The sequence below is a fragment of the Apus apus genome, chromosome 16 (genome assembly GCF_020740795.1).
Source record: "Apus apus isolate bApuApu2 chromosome 16, bApuApu2.pri.cur, whole genome shotgun sequence".
Classification (NCBI taxonomy): Eukaryota; Metazoa; Chordata; class Aves; order Apodiformes; family Apodidae; genus Apus; species Apus apus.
In genome coordinates this window covers 10,256,110-10,273,861 of record NC_067297.1, presented here as the reverse complement: position 1 = coordinate 10,273,861, position 17,752 = coordinate 10,256,110, and the positions used below count along the sequence as shown (strand labels likewise).

The window sequence follows — 17,752 nt, the reverse complement described above, 5'->3', positions numbered from 1 at the left end:
AATACACAGTGTTCTCTTTTGAAATGGACAGCAGAGTTCCCACGGTTCTTGTTACTGCAGGGGGGAGTCTGTGCAAAGGAACTGATTCGAAGATCCCAGCTTTCTTTGCTGTAAACATTGTGTGACGTTGATGTTAGATGAGTTATTTATTCTGTCTGCATAACGATTTCTTCACTGTAAAATAAGGAGAATAGCATATTTCTCCCTCACACAAGCTCTTTGTGATAACTAAGATACTGTAGTAGAGGAAGGGGATGCCTGACTGTTGCAGACAGCTATGGATTACCACAACAGTTCATATGTTTATCCCAAGTCAGGACTAGAGTGCACAGGCAGAGAACATGTGAGCAGACCTGCAGAGTGTGTCCACTGTAGCTGGTTCTAATTAGTCATTTTTATGAGCTCCAGAGTCAGAAAAAAATGAGGAGCCCTCCCCTTGTGTAGTTTCCTGTTTGCTGGGTGCATGTAAAAGAGATCTGGCCCTGATGTATGTTAATAATGAGCTGATAATGTAAGCCAGCTGAGAGATGGGGAGTTAGTCTGGTACGCTGCCAAGTAGGAGGTGAAAGTTCAGGAACTGACTCATGTTGCCAAGACCTGGTCCTGTGGAGAAGGTCTGCCCATTAATAGATTGAGTTTCTCATTAGGGCTACACAGCATATGCTTGCAGCTTTTGGGTTTCAAGCTGAAACCCAATACCTGTAAAAACCTGCTGAACAGAGCGGCAGATTTACTGGTAAATAAAGGATTAAAGGAACACTTGGCAAGGTTGTTGGACGGGAAACTTGACTGGCCTTTGAAGATTTCTGCATATTGTAGACCCTCTCTTTAAATTTATACCAAGAGACTTGTTCTGCTCTTTACTATGCAGCCCACAGGGTAGGAGTTTTACTTAGTCTGCTCTGTATCCATCAAGAGTATAAGGTTCTTATATCTGTCTTTTAAATCAAACACATGCCATTGCCTCTGAAGTAAAATATCACAAAAACTGTTAGCTCAGAAGAGTCTGGTGTAAACAGGCTTCCCTCCTACCCCACTTGCAGGCCTTTTTCTGTGGAGAGCAAGTACCATGCATTAGTTTTCATAGTGAGTGGCTCAGCTTTTAGAGCATCTCTAAAACTACTCTTGTTCTCTTCCTTTCTTTTGTTTGAATGAGGATCTCCAGGAAACTAGCACGACTGCCGGCTTGGATTACAGCATGTGATGTTTATTATAGCTGGCTGGAATGGAGTTTGTGTGTGGTTAAACAGCTTTAGCAAATGGAAATGCAGACAGGTTTAAATAGACTTATAAAAGAAAAAAAAGTAGAAGTCCAAAAGCCCTACAGCTGACAAGAGTGTTAATACAGTACTCTGGGACTTCAGGGTGGCATTGGCTGTGTATTTCTTGATTGAAAGCAACAATGATTCCCATTAAAATTTTGGTTCTTGAAGGACATAATGGCTCCTGTAGCCCTGTGCTTTAGCTGACTAGCTGTACCTGGGGAAGCATGGAGTCAAAAGGAACTGCAGGATTTGTGTTGTGGACTGGTCAGTATAGGAATACTTTCCTTTTGCTTTTAATTAATCTGAGACTATTGTTTTGTTAACTCATGAAGGAGACAAAACTGCAAATATGGAGGCAGCAGTGAATTCAATCTAACCCTTCTTCCAACAGAAGGGTTTTCCTTTGTTCCTGTGTGCCCAGAAGCCACAGGCATCTTTAATCATTGCTGGAATCGTATTGTCTTGGTCCAGTGGCTGTGCTGGACCAGTCCTTTTTGATGTAAGACATCTGGCTTCAACGAAGTTACCACGAGGAGAAGGCTTTTTCCTTGCTCAGGCATCACACGACCAGTCAGACTGAAAGTAGCATCAAGAGTTGGATTTACAGTTTATCATATATAAATGAAATATATTTGTCTGTGCACAAATGTGTTGCACGAATGCTTGTACACACACAGGTTTGTATTTCACCGTGAAGACATGCACTGTAGTTACATAAAGTACAATATGACTTATTTTATGTAAATCAGAACTAATTAAAGGATTTTTCTACCTCCAAAGAAGCTTGCATCAGTTGGACAGGCCAAGCTTGTGGTTGTGGAGTCCATTAGGAATTTGTAGGTTTAGCTGTACCTGTGGACCACTTACCTCTTAGTTGGTGATGGAATTCGTATGGCAGAGAGACTTTTCTGAGAAGCACTGCCTGGGAACGAACAGTTGGGGTCCAGTATAGATCAATGTGAGAAAACACGTGGGTAGGCAGAGGCAGGCAAGGGGCTTGTTTATGTGTTACCATGTGAGTGGAGCAGGCCTCCCTCCCTGCATGAGCACTGAGTCCCCACTGCTGACAGGAGGGACAGCCATGTGTGGTGGCTCGGGGGCCAGCTGCAGGGGGAGGGAAAGCTGTGCTCAAAGCTGGAGTCTTGCAGCCTCTTGGGCTTTCAGTGTACCTTGGTCTTACAGCATCTCACTGGCAATGGAGCCCTGACCACCTGTGATGAAATCAGTGTCTTTTATTCAGCTGTAATCCTGTCCTCTGTCCTAGTCTCTCTGTCACTGGAGCCAATGTAGTTCCCTGCTGCCAAGTCACCAGTGTGTTAGTGCTGCCAGTGGTGAGTGGAGAACCTTCACTGTATTGAGACATCTCTAGTCAGCTTCTCTATCCCTTAGAGGGCTGATTAAAACACCCTTAAGGTTTAATAGCATAAATCCAGAGGACATCTTATGTAAACATATTCAGTGAGTGCTCATTAATCTCCCTTAGGAGCCAGGCTGAATGAGGATGATTTTCAAAGAAAGAAAAAAATTAAAAATCTTTAAGGACTGCACCTGCTGGAAAAAGTTGTAGGAGGCACTCTGTTTTTAGCTGTGTGAATTCAGGATTTGTGGCAGGGACGTAAAGGAGGAGGAAGGTTTGGAAGTTATATTAGGAAAGGACAAAAATAGTACTTGCAAAATGTATAGCAAGGCTCTGTTTCATTGATTTGCAGGGAGGTGTCACTGATTCTTGAGCAACAGCACTTTAGGACCATGACACATTCAACCTCTTAGACTGTATAAATAATTTGCACTGTAAAATATTGTGACACTCAGCATAACAATCTGGCATCCAACATTGTAATTTGTCTTTGCCAATGACTTTAAGGACACTTTAAAAGCAACAGTAAGGTTTTCTGCCAGCCCCAGAAAATACGAGTGTGCAGGCCAACTTTGCCTCTTTCATTCACGTTCTCCATCATCCCTCCTTGAAGACTCACAGACCCCTGTTTTGCTTTGTACACTGCAGGCAGGTTCTTGTAAGGTATCTTCATCTGAGGCATGCCTTGGTTTTTGGCTTCTGAGTTTATTCCTCTGGCACAAACTTTGCCTTGGAAAGGAGAACTTGATCTCCTTGGTTTCTGCATTGTAATTTCAAAACTGGAATCGCCGGATGTCTTCTCCCAGATACCTGGGAGATATGTTCTCCCAAAACACCATCTATACCTCAGGTGTGTTTTGGTTTGAGCTTTCTAGGCAGATTATAGCAAGGTAATTAGAACAAATAAGAGACTTTAGAAGGGGACTTCTAAATAATTCTCTCTACCTTAAAGAATAAAAATAGAATTAAAAATGCTTACATACTTCTTTTTTTCGCGTTTCCTCACAATGATTTAGCATTCTATCACGTCTGCTTATGTCCCTCTGGAGAACTGCTTCTTCTGGGTATCGTTTCTCTTGTAGTTTTGACTTTCCCATACCCAGTACTAACACCACAGCCACTGTAGTGCTTTGTTCTTCCTGTCATCTCTTCACCCACTCACTTCTGTAGCAGGTAAACTGGAGAGAACAGATAGTAGAGTGGCTGAAGTTCAACTGATGTGGGGACTGGGGTTTAAGGAGTTTCTTCCCTCCTGCTTCTGCCTTTTGGTACTAATATTCAAACTGACCACCCAGTGACTGCTGTGGAGAGCTAGGATGCTGCCAGAAAACTTTTCAGTCAGGACAATACACTTGAGAGAAACAACAGTTCAGGGTTTGGGGAGCAGCTGTTCAGTATCCATGGTCCTTTGCTCCATTAGCAGCAGCAGTTAGTCCACCTTTTAGGAGATACACCTAAAAACAGCCCTTAAAGGTTCTATGACTACAATTAACACCAGTGCGCTAACCATCCCCTTTAATCCCTGGGAAAAAAGGTGTTTAAGCAGATAAATTTCTACTTGGTTTCTGTCTTGCTGCTGTTCTGGTATGATGAGTTGCTTTGTCCTCTGTGACAAATAATTACTTGAAGGTTAAAGGTGACACTGAGTTCATTTCCCGAATGGGCAAGGCTGTCCCTCACCCCCTCAGCCTCATTTCTCAATTAAACTCATCATAAATCTTCACTGCATTTTTGAAATGGAGATGTTGAGCAGGACTGTAGCCAGGATGGTGGAATGTTCTGGCTTCTTTTAGGTCACCGCATTTCTTTCTCAGGTATGATGCTCAAATCTGCAACTCTTTCCAGAGGTCAGGAATTCCTGTTGCTGCAGTGTTGCCATTGGCTTGTGTGGGATTATTGGCTATTTGCAGCACAAAGTTTACATTGCCCAACCTCAAAAAAATCATGCAGCTTCTGGCGTGTTTATCAGTCTATGTGTAAAGAGTTTTGGAAACGGAAGGATTGGATTTGTGGATAGTGACATGAAATTAGTCAAAAACGTCTGACTTCTGTGCTTAGCTTTGATAGAAACTTCTTGAAAACTCAAATTAGTTACATTGCCTCAGCTCCCTACTTAGATCGTGGGAATTGTTCTTCCATCTGTTGTGTATTTAACTGCTGAGGTGGGATGATAGGTCTGGAAAGGGCTTTATTTCATGGCTGAGTCCAGACCCTGAGAATACAGGCCCTGAAACTTGAGGTGCCAGTTAAGACCACGTCTAGATATATCCTAAAAGTATGTTGTTAACTCTACGGAAAGCCTGGTTCAGAGCTGGTGGTAAGAAATATTTTTCATTTTCAGCCTTGGAATTATTCCCTGCCAGGTTATACCTCTGGGTAGTACCCCTGACACTGTAATGCAGAGCAGAATGGAGACAGACTCAGTGTGGACCTTTTGGCATTAATGTAATACAACGTCTTGTTGATGTAGCTGGTTGGCTTGATTTTTAATTAGCTTTAAAAATGTGCCTACTTAATGGAAAAAAAACCCTCTTTCTTAGCATGTGGCAAGAGGAAAAGCATTGTGACTCATGGGTTGGGTCCTGTGTCCTCTTTCTACTCCAGCTTGCTGAGCTTTGTACTCTCCCTTCTTGTTGATTTTTGTGGCAGTGGAGAGTGCTGAGCAAATTGCATCATTCAGGCTCTAGGACCCTAATCTCTTTTTAAACAAGGAGCTTGTGTAAAGTGACTTGATGTCTAAACAGAGGAGTTGGTGCCTATCAGCATCTAACAAAGATTTAAAGAGCAGAGGAGAGCACGGTGCTATTAAAAACTGAAGAGAGATACAGGACAAGGAACTGATATGTCACCAAAGCCAGAACTATTTGCTTCATATCTGTAACTTACAAGTTCTCATTTTCATAATACATCAGTAATAACAAAAAAAAATCAGTGATATTCCTCTCACTGATAATTTTGGCCTTCTGGCCAAGGTTTAAAGTTTTATGGGGATTTTTGTGAGCCCTCTTGTAGGGCTAAATTTGGGAACATCCTTTGTGGAGGCCTGTCTTTCACATGTTTGCACACCTATGAAAATTAGACCTTTTCATCAGGGTGTCGTCAATGGGAGATAAGCAGTCCAGATCTCTAAAAAGTTACTGGTTCAATTAGAAAATCCTCATCCTACTGTTTACTTATTCCTCACTTTGAGATTTCCACTGGATTATTTTTGCCTGCTTTAAAGAAAAAAACTAAATACATTTTTAAAATGTTTTAGTTTTACCTAGTCTTTTTCTGATGAGCTAATTGTGTTTTTTAATCACAAGTCAATCAAATTGAGTGATACCTTCTCTCATTTCATCGCTAGAGAAACTGGGTTGCAGAGGTTTTCTGTGGCTACCATATGGTTCCAATGGAGCTGGAAATAAACTCTGGTGTCCTAAATCCTTCACTTCTCCACAGCTATCAGATAAAATCAGCTTGTTATCTTTTTTTTCTTTTAGTGCTGACACAATGAGTGAATGCAGAATCCATGGAGTTTACCACAATGAGGCAGTGTTGGAACAAAAGGCCATCATATGACATCTTACCTATTTTATGTTGCTCACAGGACACTGACATTTGCAGCTTCTGGCAAGTTAAAGAAAGCCTGGGAACCTGAATGGTGTCTCTCTAGAAGTTTTCCAAGCCTTATCTTTTTAACAAAAGCTTTCATTAGTGGAAGTTCAAGTTCCAGATATTTCTCTTTGATTCTAAACAGTAAACTAACTTAAATATGTCAGATGACCTCAGCAGTGGTAATGTCAGCATGGGGAGTTGAAGTGATTTCTGAAACCTTCACTGACCTTTGCATATACACGGTTGTTTTACAGACTTTTAAGGTCATCACCCAGTCTGAGAAAACAGTTTATAGATGTCAATCCTGAATGTCAGACAGTCTTTGGCTAGCACATGTCAGTTATATTAATTGAGGGTGATAGAGAAGATTTGCTTTAAAAGGATATTTTGGAATTTCTTCAGTCAAAGGGTGAGATACATAGAACTGTGACCATCAAAAATTGAAGCTTGCAGGCTCTCATTAAAGTGTTGGAAATGTATTTCTGATGTGTGGTCTTCTGAAAGATTTCCTTGTGTTTCTGAATTGGGCTTTAAAGCATCTCTTTTCTGTTTGTAAAAAGGCTGCACAGCACAAAACAGCTATTTGCTGTTTTATACATGTCTGTGTCAGTAATCCTAAGGAAAATGGAACAACCTGACAGATGTTCAGTAATGCTTTATAATGCAGAAGTCTAATCCTGGTTTCTAATAGATAAATACTAAGACACAATGAGTTTTGCATATAGTTAATGACATTAATCTAGATGGTCTGCATAGCTTTCCAAACATGCAAATGTCTCTGTGCTTTCTTCCATGGCAATGAGCTCTATCATCTAATGACACTGTATGAAATATTTTTTCAATCCACTTTGAATTCCCATCATTTAGTTTCAGTAACTGTCTCTTGTTTTTTGTGTTGTAAAGAGGTGCTGAAGTTTCTGGTGTACCTGTTCTGCCTCTGCTGGAGAAGAATGGGGAACTGTTTACTTTTGTACTAAATCCACAAAAGTCTGTTGAGATCTAGCAAAAATTGTGGCTCTAGTAATATATAAAAGATAATTTTATTAAGGATATGCTCTCAGCATGTGAGAGAAGCCTGTTTAAGAGAATATTATTGCAGTTTTCATTTAACGAGCTACTGAATGCCATAACTTAATCTATCTCCCTGAAATAAAATAGGAAATTTGTTCAAAATAACTGATTATAAGGTCTCCTGACAGTCTTTGTGATGTGGTTTAATTGAATTCTGATGTAGGCTAAATAAGATTCCATCTGTATCTGGGCTTAAAATACGTCTGGTTACCAAGGGTGTGTAGTCCTGTATGTGTGTAAATAGGAATGTACCATCCCAGATTAATCAATAAAACACTGCAATTATAAACTTATCCTTGGACTTCAGGTCTTAGTTTAATGAAAGGTGGATTGTAGAAAGAACTGAAAATAATTTCATTAGCAATCATTTCTGTGATGAAATTGTCCTCACTGGAGGCTCATAGAATATTTGAGAAGAGATTGCAATTTGCTTCATATTTTTGCTAGATGGATTTCTTGGGCAGATGTGTTTCCACAGTTTAACTTCACAAATTTTTCTCAAGCATTCATCATAAGGATTTGACACTTGATGTTGCCTATGTGCAATTAGTTAGTCTTTGTTCTCTCACTGGATGAGAAAGCATATCTGATGGGCAAGCATGAGAAATAGAAAACATGGCTTCTGCAATTATCCTGTCTGTAGCTTTTCCAATTAATTTTGTTGAATGGTCGTAGAACTACAGATTTTAAGCCACAAAGGAGTATGAGGCTCCAGTTATCCCTGTACTTAAACAGTAACTCATCCTGGGAAACAAGTACATTTCAGAAAGGAATCTAGGATTGGTATGAAGACAGACAAGCTATTGGTCCCTTTGTTGTACTGGGTGATCAAGCTCACATTAAAAATATGTTTCATATTCTGAATTTTCAAGCTAGTTTGGTTTTAAGTTCCACTCAGTCTTCCTAACAGTAAAAATCCTTTTTCTAAATGTTAAGAAAAGGGAACTTGAAAGTACAGGTAAGGTCATTCTGAGGTCTAAATATGTATTTGCTGAGCTCTAGTTCAAAGAAAAATACTTGCTACAAAGACTTTGCATACTCTGAAGTCACAAAATGTGGTGCTGGTGTAGAAAATTAAGGGAAGATGAACCAGAAAACATACTTTTTGATGTTTTGTGGTGAAGGAAACCTCAGTGCTGATTAAAGTGCATTTTTTTTTTCTACTTGTATCCTTTCCTTACTCTGTATTTCCTGAGCTGGAATATAGGATTTGCTGTGCAAGAGCAGGCTGTATTTGTAGGGGAAGATGGAGTCACATTCAAGGAGGGGGACTTCTGTGAGAGAATGGTTTATGTTCTGTGCATATGGTACAGTGAGGTTCCCTGGGTGCAGGGGCAACATGGGAATGGGAGTCCATGTAAGGAGAGGGGTAATATTTATAGGGTTTGTAGGATTTTATGTGGTGCCGGTACTGTAAATATTAGGGGCTTATTCTTAGAATTATAGTGGCATGGAATTTGGGCAAACAAAAAAAAAGATCAGTGAGGCACAGCATTCAGTGTTTAGGAATGGAGAAACAAGGCAGTGGATACAGCTGTTAGAAAAAGGAAAGAGAAGATCCTGCTTTAAAAGTTACAGAACTCTGGGTAGAAGCCTCAGCTGTACTTGATATTCTAGGGTAGGAGAAGAATACAGAGGGATAGAAATTTGTCTGCTTCTTTTCATAAGGTTTGATTCCTGGAAGAAGGAATTATAAATGTGCATTTGTGAGGTCAACACAAGGTGCAGAGAGAGCTTCTCGTGTTACTCCTCCTTTGCATGTCTTCTTCTCACTGTCCCTCTCTGGCTAGGAGCCTTCTGGCTGAGGGACAGGCAGAAGATTTCCTTGAGGGCTCAGTGGCTCATCAACATCAGTCGGTGAAGATACGTGGCCATTGGCCAGTGATCTCCCACCCACAATCTAAGCCCTTAATTCTCTGTCCAAACGAAAGTTGTTTCAAACCAATTTCATTTAAAAATGGCCTAAAAATGTTAAGCTTTTGTGACTGTTGCAGTGAATCCAGCACCAAGGGCTCCAACTCCAGATGAAATCTCCCCAACAAAAATTCCTCTTACACTGGAATCCAAGAAATAATAATATGGATCAGAATTCATTGTTTCACATCCAGCTCCAAAAATGAACTTGCTAGATTATAGGAATTTGAGCTGGACTGTCACACTGGAGCCAGTGATGTGCTTAACAGATGCCTGTTTGGGTTCAGATGAAGTGCTGCAGAAGCACATGATGCCAGAAGAAGGATTAAAAAGTCACTAGGCTGTTACAAAGGAGGGGTAATTAGTTGTAAGCCTTAACTTTTGTTCTTGGCTAATACTAGCTTTGTTTGAGGGTTCTTAATCTTTTCCATGCTGGACTTCATCTCTGGACAATTTGTAATTCTTGATAATATAGAGGGGTAAAGCACTCAGGAGTCAGGTCTGCTGTAGTCAGAGTTAGTTTTCATAGAGAAATGGTGTTTCCTCATTTCCTTTTGCACCCTTGCCTGCGTTCTTTATTTCCATTTCTGTCTGTAAAACCCTTCATGGAATGGGAGTTTCATTTGTGTGAACCCAATTGGAAGGCCAACAAGTATCTTTTCTTTAAGGATCAGGGCTCTTGGATGCAGCATCCAGTGTTTTCTCAGGATATTTACACCCTTTAGCTAAACTGTCTGAGGAAGTTCAACTTCCATGGTATAAGTTTTGTTTGTATATATGTTTGCTTATAGCACACCTGTCACAGAGAACTGGTTCCATTTTACTGATACAGTTGTGCCCATCCTAGAGGCTGAACTGTCTGTGAAATATTGCTCCCATGACTGATACTGCCATAGGGATAAAACAGTTTAAATGACACTTTCCTTTAACATGAGCCTCTGGAGCTGTGCTTCAGTGGTTGGGCAGAAAAAGGTTTAAAGTGGAGAAATCTGTTCCAGAGCACCTGAAAGCACTCATAGGGTTGGCTTCTCCCCCCCAACATGCAGTCTACTTGTTTTTCAATTAGACAAAGTCATCTTATGCTCAATGATTCTTTAAAATAATAACTGGTGATATGAAATTCAGAAAAACCTTGGCATATTTTTTAAATAGATTCTCTGATAAATAACTTTGTTGCAAAATGTTCTCTGGAAGCAAAGGTAATTATATGAGGACATGAAGGTTATTGGGTAGAGATGAAGAGTATAGAACAAACCCCTTAAATGATGGCCTGTAGTTGCTGATGCACATGGTTGAGATTCTAAAATAAGGACAATTTTAACTACCAGTTTTATTAGTAAAAGGCTTAAATTGCTTAAATAAATTGTCTAAAGTACAGCCCCATCACTATAGAAACAAAGCAAAAATGTGTCTGTGCTTAAGTCAACTAATGCTTACGCTGACAGAAATGCTCATGTGCTTTCTTTATCTAGAGCTTGTGCCCTTTAATATTTTAAGGCTCATGGCCTAAGTAAAGAGGATGCCTAGTAATGAAATTCTAATGATTTGTCAAGTCTGATTCAGTAGCCAAACTGAGTCAGAAGCTGACTTCTTGTGTGGCAATCCACATGTTTTTAGGAGTATGGTGCTGTCTGTTGTGTAAATATTGATTGCTCTTGCCAATGGGCTGCAGGAAGCTGACCAAATCTCAGCAGCTTCATCCAGGGCAGGTGGTGGGATTTAGGGAGGAAAGTGAGACCAAACTGCTACTGTTTAGGTAAACTAATCTCTTTTTTCTGCTCCTAGACCAGAAGAAATATATAGGCCTTGCTTTTTTCTTGCAAGGTCCATGGTCCAAAGTGGATTGTCTTTGCATTCCTTATTTCAGTGTTACAGCACTTTGGAATGTAACCCTAATAGGTTAATATTTTGATTCAGCTAAGGGGAAATTGATCAGCTCAGGAGGTGGCAGTTGTAGATGCATTTTCAGGAGAGTCAAAATGTATGTAAAGGATTGGAGATGTACAGGATTGTAGCAGTGTGCTAAAATATATGTTGTACTTGAAATCTGAATCCTTGCAAAGAGGGCGCTGTGCTGGTGATTCACTCTGTGCCGGGGCTTTTATTGACAGGCTTCTTTTTCTCTTTATGCCTTATATATTTTTTAAATTCTGTCCAGTCACAGCAGTTTGCTCATTTATGAGAACAAATTCTACCATCCAGTGGTGGTGCATGAATTAAAAATAAGCAAACACATCTTAATTTCTTATTTCAAATTTAGGGCTGCTGTCCTTTGAGAGCTCTGATTTCCCCCTCCATGTTTGTTTCTTTCCTTTTTTCTTAATTGCCTAACACCTGCCTTCCTAAGCTCTTTGCCAGCTCACCAGCTCTGTGCAGGATTGAAGTGGTCTGTCAGCAGCAGTCATTTGGTACAATGAAATATATTGATTATTTATTACTGTAAAACATTTAACTAAAATTTAACTGCATAATTAGCACATTAACAGCCAGATGTGCTAGAAGGACAGTGAACCTATTTGCAAAAATCTTTAAGCTGCAGACCTTTGAGAAAGCTGGTAAGAGTCTATCTCTGTAGGGCTTTTCAGAGATCTTTAGGTGTTCCCAAGTTTCAGATGAAATCTGCTTAGAATGCGTTGTCCTTAAGCTTGTCTTTCTTCTCTGAAGTACTGAACTTAATGAAACCCTAAATCCTGATTCCGGTGGGATTCCCTAAGGGGCACTGAAACTGACATAAGTCTGAGGGCAAAGTCTATTTTGAAGTGCAAGAGGCAGTCTCGATGCATCATCATTCATTTACCCTCTCTGTCTATAGTTAATCTCTTCAGTGTGAATTAGGAAGAGGGGTTGTGAATGGTTTTAAGTAATGCACATGCATTTTAAATTTCTGCAGTGTTATCCACCCTAGTTTAGGTAATAAGTTTTACCTTTTGGCACCATGGTGTTAATCTTTATAAGAGGAAGATAACATTTAGGTCAAAATGAATCTGATATTCAGCTGAAACTTCAAATCTTCCAGTATGTACTAATTTCTCTCAGTGTGCATTTTATATATTAGTACTTGTTGAAATATTTCTAGGCTGTGATGCGCATCTGTATTTAAACAACTTAGAAAGCTGAGGTACTTTCAATATTGAATTATGGAGTCATAGACCACTAGAAACAGTAATACAAGAGCAAGATTTCTTGATGAAGGAAGAGAGTGGAATGGTGTCTGTGTTCTGAGAAAAGCAGTTTCTGTCTTTGGCTGTAGAAGAGAAGCTATCTTGGATCTCCCGGGCAGTGTTTCTGCAGGGGCAGTGATCAGCAGTCCTTGAGGGGCTGTGGTTCAGTGGGCTGTATTGATGTACTGAATACCTTATACGTGCTGTAACTGAACAGAAAGATTGGAAAGACAGGAGGGAAGCTTATTAGTGGGTGGAAAGTTTAGAAGGGGATGGTATGGCCAGAAAAAGAGTGGGGAAGGTGAGCATGTGGGTGGTTTAAAAGACCCTCTGTTTACTTATGGAATTACTTTTGGAAAGCTTTGATTTGTGGCCAGTCTTTGAAATAATTGGTGTGTGCAGATGTGTGTAGGTTTGCTTGAAGTTTTGTTAGGGAGGTGAGACATTGCATAGGAGTGACAAGTAATGTATTTATTTCTCATTCAGGGGATAGTCAAAGTATTCAATCAGTATTTTATGGATCTGTTGTGTATTAGGAAAGCTCTGCTGCAGTTCAGTTCAGCCATGTAAAATCGTTATTGGGACAAGCTTTGCTTCTGCTATGTGGACCTTCCTCTTTCTGTTCCCTCTGGAAGTACAAATAATTGATCATGCTGTGGAAAGCCCTTCGTACGTCACCTTATTTTAGTCATTGCTAAATGCAAAGTAGCATCAAAACCTGCATTTTTTCCTTTTTAATATAATGCACAAAAAAGGGTTAGCTACATGTAAACATGTTTGATCTAACTCTCATCACCTTTTCTTTTTTAGTGACGGAGTGTCGGGTGGTCTTGGACAATAACCAGAAATTCTCTTCATTACCAACATACCTACCTGTGAGCTATCGGATCTTCAGTGCTGAGACATCTTTCTTTCTCAAAGAAGCCAACCAGGACTTCATGAGAAATTCCAGTTTGCAGTCCAGGGTGGAATCGTTCTTCCCATATAAAGCCAGGAGACCACCTGTATTAAATGCCAGCTATGGACCTTTTTCTGTTGAACAAGTTGTACCCCAGGACCTAATGTTAACTTCCAACTTTTTTGGATCTGCCAACAAGTTTACTTATAACTGGAAACTTCAGGCCTACATAATGAGCAACAAAATTTACCTGAGCAAGCCCAAAGTCCAGGTCCTGTTCTACATCGTGGGCAGGGACTGGGATGACTACAGCACCACGGACCGGCTGCCCTGCCTGCGGGTGTTCGCCTTCCGAGAGACGCGGGAAGTCAGAGGCAGCTGCAGGCTGAAAGGGGATCTGGGGCTCTGTGTGGCAGAGCTGGAGCTCCTGCCAAGCTGGTTTAATCCCCCCATGGTTGTCACAGGCCGTAAGAAGCCACCAGATCAGTTTGAAGGGAGCCCTGTGGAGCTTTACTATACCATTCAACCAGGAGATGAGAAGGGAGAGTGTACTGCTGAGGATGTAAGGAAAGGAAATGCTATACGGCCAGGAAAAGATGGCATGGATGAAACCATGTCCCACTTACAGAGGATTGGATCTGTCAGCCTCCATCGAGGCCAGGAGACTTCCCAGCTAACAGAGCTACGGCTGGATAGTAACATTGTTGTCTGGCTGCCCTCAAAGCCTGTCAAACAAGGAGAAGTTGTGAATGTTTATGTGACAATTGCCAACAATTCCACAGCGGATCAGTTCATACTAAGGTATGGTATGTTTTTGCATGTTCCTAATGTAGCACACAAAAATGGGAACATGGGGCGAATCTCAACAAATTTGATGTTAATCCACGCTGAAGGTTGCTCCTATTCACTGAAATACATTGTTTTCCTCATTGAAAGCTGTGAAAGCTTCCGTCACTGAGGGTCTCTTAACCTGTATGCTGTGCTCACGTTATGCAACATACAAGATGTGGCACTTCTGCACAATGACAGACAGTAAGGCACCAGAAAATTTCTCTGCTTTTAAAATCAGGCTTTTATTGCACAGGCATGGAGTTTAAATGTAGCAGAACTTCAATTACCTACTTTTCTTTAAGTGCTCTAGCAGTGCTTTGCCTCTCCCACACAGAGTGGTTTTGTTAAGAGAGCTCTTTAGGGAGGGGTTTAACTATCTCCTTGTATTTAAGTGGCATTTGTCTTTGCCAACACATATATCCTTTAAAATAAAGCCTAATGTGTTTGGTATTGCTGTTGACTGTAAGGGACTGCTAGAAATGAGGACCATTATTTTGGACAGGGGTGGTGAATACAGGACCTGAGAACACAAGAAGTGCCTTACTGGGTCAGACCACTTTCCTTTTATTTTTTTTCTTAAGCAGCTTCCCTAGAGCTGAGATGAAAATCCTTTGAGCATGACAAAGACTGGGAAACTTGTTAATCACTGAAATATTTGATGTATCTTTTTTTGCCTTGTTACCAGGCTTTAAATTCAGGGGAAATTTCCACAGTGATAAGCAACAATTGCTCTTTAAAGCCTCAGGGAATCGGAGTTTCCCAAAAGATTCTGCACATGAAAGTATTTATTTCCGAGGCTTATATGAATTAGATTAATACACAGTTGACAACTACTGAGGAGAATGGCCTTTAGAACAGCAAGTGTCACTTGGCAGATGAAAGGCTTTTATTTTAAAAAAGGGGGGTTCTAGTCATCCTAGAATCATTCTGATGTTTGCAGCTTTGGTTAAATCGCTGAGATAATCTCCCAGACACCTGTGTACTGAGTGAAATTTCCCTCTAGAAGTCTTTTCTGATTATGTTGCTTATCTTTTATTGAAAATCCTTTTTCACAAAGTAGTAGAAACAAAATAGTTTTCTATATAACATACATAGCTGTGGAGAAAGAGAATAAATCCCAAGGCAATGAACTGGGTGTTTGCTGAGTGGATGGGAAAGGGGATCTCCTTTTGAAGGTCTGTGTCAGTCTTGGTTTTCCTGAGAAGCAAGTTGAAGGATAAACAAGCTTATTGAAATCTGGTGATGTATTTCTTTGCTCAGAAATTAATCTGACTGCCTAGGCAATGGAATCATTTGCATGCTGAAAGGTGCAATAGATAGAGATGATAGTGTGGGATGTCAGTAGTTGCCTGTGTGACTTGCTGTTAATGACAAAATGTATTTGCTTTGGTTTTGAGAACAGGTGACTGCTTTATCTGAAATGAATAGTCTGACCAGTTGTTGGTATCTGTTATCACAGATGCAGAGATCAGGCCATGTTATCTTGTTGAAACACCTTTTGGTGAAAAGGGATTGGCATTTTTGCTTAGAATTACTTCAGACCAGACATAAAACTAGAAGAAGCTGAAGAGACCAAGTTGTTTGTGTTAGTTTCTTGTATCTTCCAAAGACCCTGATGTGTGCAGTTGTTAAGGCACTAGATGGAAGCTTTGCTTAAGGTGTACAGGAACATAATTACATAGAAAAGAAAAGGAAATTCTTTTAACTTTTCCTGACACTGCAATAGGAAGGGACAACTACTGGCATAAGTGATGTGTGTCCATCCCATGAGTCATGAATTGTGTGGCCTGTTCTGTTGCCCGCAAAGTTTTCCTTTGTGGTCTTAGTGGCAGAGGGCTAGTGAAAGGCTTGCAAAGCCAAGATAAGCTTCCTGTTCTGTGGTGGACATCTGTTGTCTACAGCAAAACCTCCTAGGTGTGAAGTGGTATGGAACTTGACCCAGGAATTGGTGAAGTTTCTGTATCTTATAGGAAAAAAAGCCAAGCAAACACAGCAGCCAAGGAGTAGCTGGTGCATATGCTGGGTCTGCCTGGGGGCTGCTTTAACCTTCTCCATGGTCTGGGCAGATAAAGGGCTGTATGCTCTCTTACTCACTGGATTCCCAGCAGAGCAATCCCTACATCCTATGACATGCATTCACATTTAATCATTCTAAAGAAAAACACACCACATATTATCCCCAGGCATTGTGGTGGTGTTTATTTTCTGCTTCTTTTATATTGTTCATTGAGATACTGCAACATCTAGTACTGAAGCAAACAGCATGTGATCATTGCTTGGGGAATAATAACTACAAATCTTCTCTGGCAAAAGGAAAGACTGGTCTAAATGACCTCATATCCACAAATCATTGCAATTGAAATTGTGTTCTTAAATTGTGTCTTAATTCAGACTCCTGTTACTGTATCTATAAATTTATCAGCCCAAGAACACCAGTAAAGTCAAAGAGAATGACTAATATGACAAGGAGTGAAGCAAATTATGCATGGCAGTACATTAGCACAGTAGGAGCACTGTCTGAATAAACACAGATCTTCCTTCCTTGCATCTAGCCAGCACAGGGCTATTGCAAAAGCAGTCCAAACAATGCTGAGAGGTTATAGAATACAGGATTTGTTTGCTGGCCTGTTTCTGTTCTGCTGTGTCACCTCTGGTAACTCCTTACAGATGTTTTCTATGTGCAACGTAGAAAATGTGAACAGTTGGTCAGCTTCACTCTCAGGAGAAGGGAAGCCTCTTTCAGTCCTGGTCCTAAAAGGCTTTGACTTCCTCTGATGAAAGGGGTTTCAGGGTTGCAATATATTTCAACAGTAGTATGAATGGGAAAATCTTGATAAAAGACCTGAAGAAGTAGAGAAAGGGGAAGAAAATACTGCATTGCATTCCTACTACTGGAAAGGATTTCTGGCCCCCAAAACAGAGATGAATTGCCCTTACTGCTGTCTGCTCAGTAAGGAAAATCACCGTTTCTTCCACCAGTTGGGTGAACTATGAACAGAAGAAAAGTAGCATCAGTATAGGGCAGAAAAGCAAAAAAAAAAACTAGCAATATTTAAAATGAAGATATTTAGGTCTTTCGTGCACTTGTCTGCAAGCAAAATCCTTAGGGCAAGACTCTGTTCTTGAATGCTCTTATGAACTACCATCACACCCATCAGGCTACAAATAAGGGGGAAAATTGTAAGCATACTGAAAATAAGCTATTCTTGTGAAGTTAACTGTCAGAAAGTAGCATGTAGCTGCATGTGTATGCTTGAGATATTTGAAGGTAAAGAGGAAGCTGGGCAGGAGTTCTATTTGTAGTAATGAGGATCTGGTGAGCTGAATGCATTAGGCAGCTCTGAAGAGGTTGGCCTGTGTGCATTGCTGTGTTTGTTCTGTAGCTTTAAATACTTTTCCAACTACTAGACTATTACAGGATCCTTCTGTCTGTTTTTCATGGCATAACATGACACATTTGATCTGGCAGAGCACTGTACAGCACAGGGCCAAAACCAAAGGTGTGGGAGTGCTAAGTGTTTTATGTTGCCCCCTGGGCAGCAGCTAACCTCTAGCTCACTCTAGAAGGTGCTGAACCACCAGATAACCCGATTTACAGGAGGTATTGAGCAGGGTAAGTAAAGAGAAAGGGAATGAAGTTATCTGTCCTAATAGAGAA

General features: G+C 40.5%; 1 protein-coding gene across 1 annotated transcript in view; it reads left to right on the top strand.

Moving 5' to 3' along the window:
* The window catches only part of TMEM132C (transmembrane protein 132C), a 185,267-nt gene that overhangs the window by 42,565 nt on the left and 124,950 nt on the right, over nt 1–17,752 (top strand). The window contains exon 2 of the mRNA XM_051634369.1: nt 13,176–14,064. Coding sequence (XP_051490329.1) covers nt 13,304–14,064 — 761 coding nt within the window. The 5' untranslated portion in view covers nt 13,176–13,303. The remainder of the gene's footprint in view (nt 1–13,175; nt 14,065–17,752) is intronic.